We start from the raw sequence: 7,770 nt of genomic DNA, 5'->3' as shown, positions 1-7,770 counted from the left end.
TCTAGCTTTCCAAGCTCCCTGAAGGACAGACGAAACCGCTTGTCTGTTGAGCTGTTTTGGGGGCAATGAACTTTCTGACCAAACAACGGTGGGCTATAGCTGCCGTGGACTCAGCTCCATCCTTGAGGGAGATAGAGTCCAGTTTATTGTTGGTGTGAGAAAAGCCCACCATACATGAATGAAACCAAGGAAGGAAAACAGGTTGAACGGAACCAAAAGGCCAGATGGATGTAGGCGACAGAGACCTAGAGGGAACAAGGGATGGATGGGAAAAGGGAAGTAGGAGACAAGGAAAAAGAGATAGAACTAGAGAACTTGGGATAAACCCAGAGAAAATCCTAAGGAGAACCTCTCATTCTAGAGAGAGAATTATTTTTTGAGTAGGGAGTCACTTTGACTATCTCTCTCTCATGAATCTTGTTTCTTGTTGAGTAAATGAAGGGAAGAAAAAAAGAAAAAGAAAAAAAAGCAAGAGTTCAGCTATGTATAATGGTTGCATAGATTCAGCGTACAAGAACAAACATCGATTCCTTATTGGTTTATGTTAATCTCAATCAAAATAATTGTCAAAGCTGGGAGTGGCCTGAGAGAACCACCAGCATAGCTTTGCCATAAATCTTTTCAGTTTTAAGTCAAACAACCTTTTCAGAGCAACACATTCTGTACCAACAACACACTCCAACAAGACACCATTTCAACAATAATGTATGAATGAAAGAAAGAAAATCGACCATCCAAAATTTATTGAACATCAGCTTCCTCCAACAGATTTCTGTGCATTCATGAGGCTTTTTGTCAGCCAAATTGCTGTTTCTCTGGATGAGACAGCTTCTTCCCCAAACGGTTTTAGCACACCGGCAAGCTCTTCAAGTTTGTCCTGCTTAAGCAATCGCGCACACAGCTCGAGCAGAGACTCTAGAGCATCGGCTCGTTGCTGAACCGAATTCTCACACTCACTCTTGCTATCATCACCACCACCTAATGCAGTTAGCGTACGCAGCAATGTAATGTCTCTTGGTGCCTGATTCATCACTTGCACATCTTCTTTCTCTGTTTGTGTCGAGTGACTAATATTCTGCACCTTTATTACCACATCATCTTTGTACGGAATTATATCGTTACTTTCAGATGATACACATTCCACAAGGAGACCACTTTGAGTATCAGGATTTTCCATTTTGTGCAAACATTGGACTTTTTCTTCAGGTTCATGGCTTGCAGTTTGTGTAGCTGCCAATGAATTTTTATCATCTGTTGTACCACCCTCGTCACTGCAGCCAGCACTCGACATTCTTGTGTGGTTTGATAACACAGCACCATTTTCCTTTGTCTGAGGGTCCTCTTTTGCGTTCTCTCTTTCAATATCAACCTCTCTGGATTGTTTAAGACACTCAGGACTGGCCTGACTGGTCTTATCATGTTCATCGACTTCAAGCTGAGAATTTGATATGTTGCCGCTTCCAGTATTCTGGGTATCATTGCTTTCTGTTTGTGATAAAGAGTTAAAGCTGCTTTGCTTACCTTCATTGCAAGCAGTTAATTCACTAGTGTCCCCACTTTTGGAATCCTCACTGCTAACAGAGATATTTGTAGAATAGCTTGTCGGATCAACTTTTTTGGTTTCAAGATTGTCTTCTGTCATGGCAATGAGTGCCGGCGTGTCATCGTTTGATAAACTTCTCAGTCGCTTATCACTATTTTCGTTCAGTTGCTTATCATTATTTTCATTCAGTTGCTTATCACTATCTTCATCAAATGGAGTGATTAGCACCATCTCTTCTAATATTCTTAACTCCATTTCTCCGTTGTCTTTGCCACCAATAGATCTGCTAGACGATGACAATCTTCTTGTTTTATCTTTTGTGTCGTTTGTGGGCTTCACTGGAAGAAAGACGGAGGATGGGTTACGGCAACGGAGGAGGTATGGTTGTAGATGGGAATGCCTTAAGAGTTCTGCAGCCTGAAATTTGAAGACATGATGAAATTAGGATGAATCACAGAATGCAAATTGAACTAGTGTACCACATGACAAGAACTTACAGTTGGTCTGTGTTCTGGACTCTTCCTCAGCATGCTCTTAATAATTTGTTTCCTGAAATGTTTAAACCATTCCATCTCGATTCAGGGATATATTGCGGCCGTAATTGGAAAAAAGTTTTGAGGGTTGAACACAATGGTGGAGCCATAAACCCCAAAAAAAGAGGAGGGGGGGTTCAAAGTAATATTTCCCTGAATAGTTTAGGGGGTCTCTGTTTAAATAACCCAAAAAGAAAAAAAGAAAATAATGTGAAGTATCACTTTGCCTCCTAAACTATTGACGTATTTCACTTTGACCCCTTCCGTTAGGGGGTCTAATTGATATACTTTTATAATTTAGGGGGCTTATTTTTATGCTTTTAGAGTTTAGGGGGCAAAGTGATACTTCTCAATAGTTTAGGACGTCCATTTGTACGCTTTTATAGTTTAGGGGGTCAAAGTGATACTTTTCAATGGTTTAAAGGGCCTTTGTGTAAATAAACCTTTCTGTCTTATTCTTTGGCAAATGCAAACATGTGCCCTTGTGGCATTGTTTAATTCTAGAATTAGGGTGAAAATTGCTTTGAAAATAAGTAAAAAAGTTAAAAGAGTTCTAAAATCAATGAAAAGTGTTTTGAAATAGTTAAAAAGTGTGGCTTATAAATCATGAGAATTACATTAATGTGATTTACAAATCCACAATCATGTCTTTCAAAAGAATAGAATGAGTACTAGTATAAATATTTAAAATTTGAGGGGGGGCCCTGGTCTTATGCTAAATCCGCCATTGGTTGAACAAGAACAATCTATCATGAACCATGCATAATAAGAGTAAATTTTGAGAAAACACTTACAATGTGGATGAATATACAATTGGCAGTGGAGAAATGGAGGATCTATTTATCTTGTTGATAAGCCCGGACATGTCCTGTTAATGTAAATAGCAGAGTTGTATTATTTTGAAACAACAGCTAACTTAATACTGACACAGAAAATGAAGTGTATGGTCTGTCTAGACTCAAATCTGGTGTGGTGTGGTGTGGGTCACACCTAAAATGAGTATGAGCCACACATTTCAATAATTTCATTTTTGGTGCACATTTTCTGTGTTTGTAGCATTACTGAATCTACCCATATGATAACACTACATAGATCAAGCTTTAACTTACAGGAGCCCTAAATGCCGGTTGATGTGCAGCAATCTCAAACATACAGCAACCTGGAATGATAGAAAGATGTTAATCAATGAAAGATCTTCAACATGACAACGTAAAAAAACAAAAAACATGCTTGTGGGTTTCTTACCAAGTGACCATATATCTGATTTGTAGCCATAAGGAATATCTGCAAGGAGCTCAGGGCACATGTAGTTCGGAGTTCCAACAACCTGCAAAATACATGGTGCAGAATTTATTCAAAAAAGAGTGGATGTGAAAAAACTGACTTTGCAACCATTAAAAAAATAAAAATAAAAAATAAAAAATTAACAAGTAGAGGAATGAAATAAAGAAAATTAGAATTAGTCAAGTAATTTCAAGATTTAAACAAATTCTTAGGTTGTGTTTAGATCTTTGATTTGTAGAGGAAGTCATGAAGGGAAAAGAAAAAAGAATGAAAAAGTGATAAAGAAATTCGTTTTTCCCTTCTATTTTCTTTTCCCTCCACAAATCCAAGATACAAATAACAGTCCCCAATAATTATATTCTTGATGACTACCATTCAGCTAAGGTGATACAAATGGGGAAAAAAATTAAAAAATTGTATTCTTGACAACAACAACTACCATTCAGGTAACATAACTGAGTAGGACAAGATAAAAATAAAAAACTTGGCATGACTCTGCTCACTCTGAAATTTCTCAGACTTGATAGAACTGACCCATTAACTAGAAAATACTACCAAAAGTATGTTAGCAATTGAGATGAAGTACATCTAATGACTAAGAGGAGAAGTTACCGATGAAGTAAGGTCTTCTGTACTGAGCAGTTTTGCAAGTCCAAAGTCACCTGTACAGTCAATGTAAGAAGACAATTTCTGAGAAGAAAGCAATCCAAAACTGACAGAGAAATTCCTCTGTGTTTTTCTTCTTACCAAGCCGGATGTCATTGTCCTTTGTAAGGAATATATTGGAACACTGTAATTGAACAAGTTTGAGTTAGAATTGGTATTATTAAAAGTTTCTCTTCATTACCACGATTAGTAAATATCATGCATACCTTCAGATCCCTGTGAAGGACACGATTGGAGTGCAGATAGTCCACGGCCAGTAACAGCTGAGTCAACCATTTGCATAGTTTCTGGGAAGCAAAGCATAGGAGCAATTCAGAAGAGGTGCAAGTCAGCTAGTGATAATATAACTTCAATTATGTGAATTCTGTTCTGATTACCTCCTCTGAAAAAAATACTCCCCTGGCCTTCCTTGTAATCTCAGCCCTAATAATCCGGGAAAATTAGTATCCCCTTATTCCGTCATTACTGAAGAGTACGGATAATATATATGCATATGCTTCAAAATTTTAGTTGAATCATCTACCTAGCTTTTTAAATGTTTAGTTGAAATATCAGTTAAGTGGGAAGGAATGCATATCTCTGAATATGGTATCACTTTTCTCTCCTAACACATCAAAATGCATTTTTAACTAAAAGCGGTGCTTCGGATGTATTGCCTCTCTTTCATGCCACATTTGTGCTTAATGTGAAAGAATATATTCCAACATGTCTAATGAAGTTATTGGTGATCACTTACATATCTCCTCCTTCACAGTAGGAAGTCACAATGCACACATAGCACCCCTACAAGAATGTAATTACATTATGTGCTGTTAGTACAGAGTCAGTTTCAGCAGCAATATTTTCCCTGTCTAATCTTATGGGTAATAATTGCTAAATTCAGTCTCCTACATATATATATATATATACACACATGGAAAACTATCCATTTACCTTGTCCACCCAAGCATCTTTGTACTCCACAATATACGGATGGTTTAGTTTAGCCATCAATTCCATCTGCAACCGATAACTAAAATAAGCAAGAAGCATAACTAATTTAAAAACATATCATCAATGATGAGGTTTTCTTATTTGTTGATGGAAAAGCTAAAGAGAAATTTGAGGTTTTTCCTTTTTGGGTCTGTTTTCCTTATTTGTATAATTTTACTAAAAAAGAAGCGTTCAATGTATTTGATCTTGTATGAAAAGAAAGAAATTTCATGTGTATGACCGTCTGTGAAAGACATTTAAGAGGGTCTAACTAAAGCAAGAATAAATATATAGGAGAAAAAAAATCAAAAAAAAAAAAAAAAGGGAAAGAGTATGTGAACAGAAATATTGATGAGTTTAAAATACACACATTTAGGAAGGATGCATCAATAAAGATGCTCAAATTGAAATTAGTTTCTTTGTTGTTTGTGTAAACCATTTTGCTTTATTTGCACGTGATGTAATGTCAGTTTTCCATATTAGGACACGATGAAACGGGCAAAGACAAGAGGAATAGATTCTTACGACTACCAGAACTTCAAACAGATAAGTAGTCGATAGGCACTGCACTCACGATTGATGAAAGCTAGGTACCCAGTAGCATTCATTTCAAAGTATTTGTCTTATAATTGACGAAGTGACAAAATTAGTGTTGTGTTGCTCAATTGCAGATGGCACAATAAGATTTTACATGACCAGATTTGATATTCTTGAGGGGACGGGGTAGGCCTAAATTAACGTTAGCTAGTGTTGTAAATAGATATATGGATTTACTTAATTTGACTAACGAAATGGCCATTGATAGGACCGCGTGGAGAAGAAGGATTCATGTAGCCGACCCCATTTGATGGGACTTAAGGCTTGGCTTGGTTTGGTTTGGTTTAGATTTGATATTCTTGAGGACAAAAGAACAATCCAGAACTAGCATTGATAAGTAAATCAAGACCACAAGTAATGGGGTATGAAACTCAAATTCATTTGCAATCTGTTTACTAGCCTAGAAATCAATAAAAATGGAGAAAAATTTAGAAGACGATTTACCAAACTCAATCCTTAAAATGAAAATACAGCTTTAGATGAAATTGAATATTTGAACAACAAAAGTGTTGAGAGCCAAACTGGGTATCTAAAAACATTAATTAGTGGAAGTATTAAAATCACCTCCTGATGTGCCGTACGCTTGAATTTATCGGTCTGCTTAGCCAATCGAATCTTCTTTAAAACATACCTATGGAGACAAAGAGATCATTAGACCCCTACCTAACTCTCAACACAAAGACATACAAACAATCACCAGCCAAATACACAAAAAGAGGCAAATAAAAATGATAATTACACATCTTGGTAGTTGAAGATTGCAATTTTGAGCATATATAACCACGTTCAGATAATCAGCATATAAGAAAATCTTGATTTTCTTGGAATTAATTTATATCATGCAAGTTTCAATCAAAAGGGGGGCAAAAATAGGATAATTATTTCAATCTATTTAATGTTGAAAATATGTCCTTCAAATCTGGTGTCCTCGAGAGCCTCCAAGACGACTGATTTTCAACATTTTAGGAAATTTTCTTCAAATTGTGTTCAAAACACTCACAAAATTACATCGAATTTACAAAAATCATACAGAAATTTACATAAAACTCAGATAAAGATGGAATTGTGTTACTTCTTTTTCTCAGCTTTATGGAGAACAAGAAAAGCAGCTCCAAAGGCTCCTCTGCCAATCTGCTCTATGACTTGATATTCATCCATCTTGGACTTGGTATCACCATTCTCTGTCTCCATTGAAGACCCTTTCAAATGATTTACAGAGGGTGAAGTTGAAATAGCTTCAGTGGCAGATCCAATACTCAGAATTGAATTTGGGTTAACTTGTGATATACAACCCAGTCCCAGTCCCAGTCCCAGTCCCAGTTGTTGCTGCTGATTTGTAGAGCAAAAATTCCTGCAAATCAAACAAGAAAAGGCATAGGTTTTTGTGTGTTTGTGGAGCAGGAATTAGTGAATCAAAGTTTCCAGGAGAAGATTCTTGGAGAGATTATTGGAGATGTGTAGTGGGGTTTGAGGGCTATTATAAGTAGAGGGACATGAACTTTGAGTAAAGATACATTCCACAATTATGACTCCAAGCTACAACTACAATGTGTCTGAGTGAGAGAGAGAGAGAGAGAGAGAGAGAGAGAGTGAGATGGAAAGACACAATCAAGTAAAAGAAACAGGGCAAAGCAAATTATTCACCCAAATTATATATTTGTATTTTATTTTGTAAATTCTATCCTACTCGTTTATAGGTCCAATAATAAGGATAAATTAGTATAAAAAATAAGTGTATGCAGACTTCATAAATAAACTATATTTTACTTTCAAAAATGAATGACACCTACATTAAATTGTTCATTTTATTAAAAAAATATGATTTATTCATTCATTAATATTTGATCAAATTAATTTTTTAAACAAATAATTTTCACTACAATCTTTATGAGGTGAATTGTTCTAATAATAATTGTTGAATTAAAATAGCGCCCCAAAATAAAGTATAACGGAGAATAGAAATGGAGAGAATCCGTTCCCAATTTTCACATCACCACTTTTAATTTTAAATTTATATTCTCATTGCAATAATTAAAATTTTAAAATTCAATTTATATTAAAATTTGAATGAAGATTAAAATATAAAAAAATAAAATTTATCTAAAAATTAGATATTTTGCACAATCAAAGTGAGTTGACAAAATGAAGAGAGTGAAAATTTTTGTGTACTTCTAA

The 7,770-nt window shown here is 35.5% G+C and overlaps 1 protein-coding gene across 1 annotated transcript; it reads right to left on the bottom strand.

Moving 5' to 3' along the window:
- Window positions 1–509: 509 nt before the first annotated feature.
- On the bottom strand, window positions 510–7,397 carry LOC114293787 (serine/threonine-protein kinase Nek6-like). The gene is made up of 13 exons (XM_082898271.1): window positions 6,668–7,397; window positions 6,160–6,226; window positions 4,960–5,025; window positions 4,763–4,809; window positions 4,404–4,449; window positions 4,233–4,313; window positions 4,108–4,150; window positions 3,973–4,022; window positions 3,322–3,403; window positions 3,186–3,235; window positions 2,871–2,944; window positions 2,041–2,092; window positions 510–1,960 (listed from the first exon to the last, which is right to left on the bottom strand). The coding sequence occupies exons 1-13, from the start codon at window positions 6,784–6,786 to the stop codon at window positions 752–754; spliced, it is 1,986 nt and encodes a 661-aa protein (XP_082754397.1). The 5' UTR covers window positions 6,787–7,397; the 3' UTR covers window positions 510–751.
- Between the last annotated feature and the right edge of the window lie 373 nt (window positions 7,398–7,770).

This window comes from Camellia sinensis, chromosome 12 (assembly GCF_055761805.1).
Source record: "Camellia sinensis isolate YWXY chromosome 12, ASM5576180v1, whole genome shotgun sequence".
Lineage (NCBI taxonomy): Eukaryota > Viridiplantae > Streptophyta > Magnoliopsida > Ericales > Theaceae > Camellia > Camellia sinensis.
Note: the sequence above shows the minus strand (reverse complement) of the source record. Positions and strands in the feature narration are given on the sequence as shown.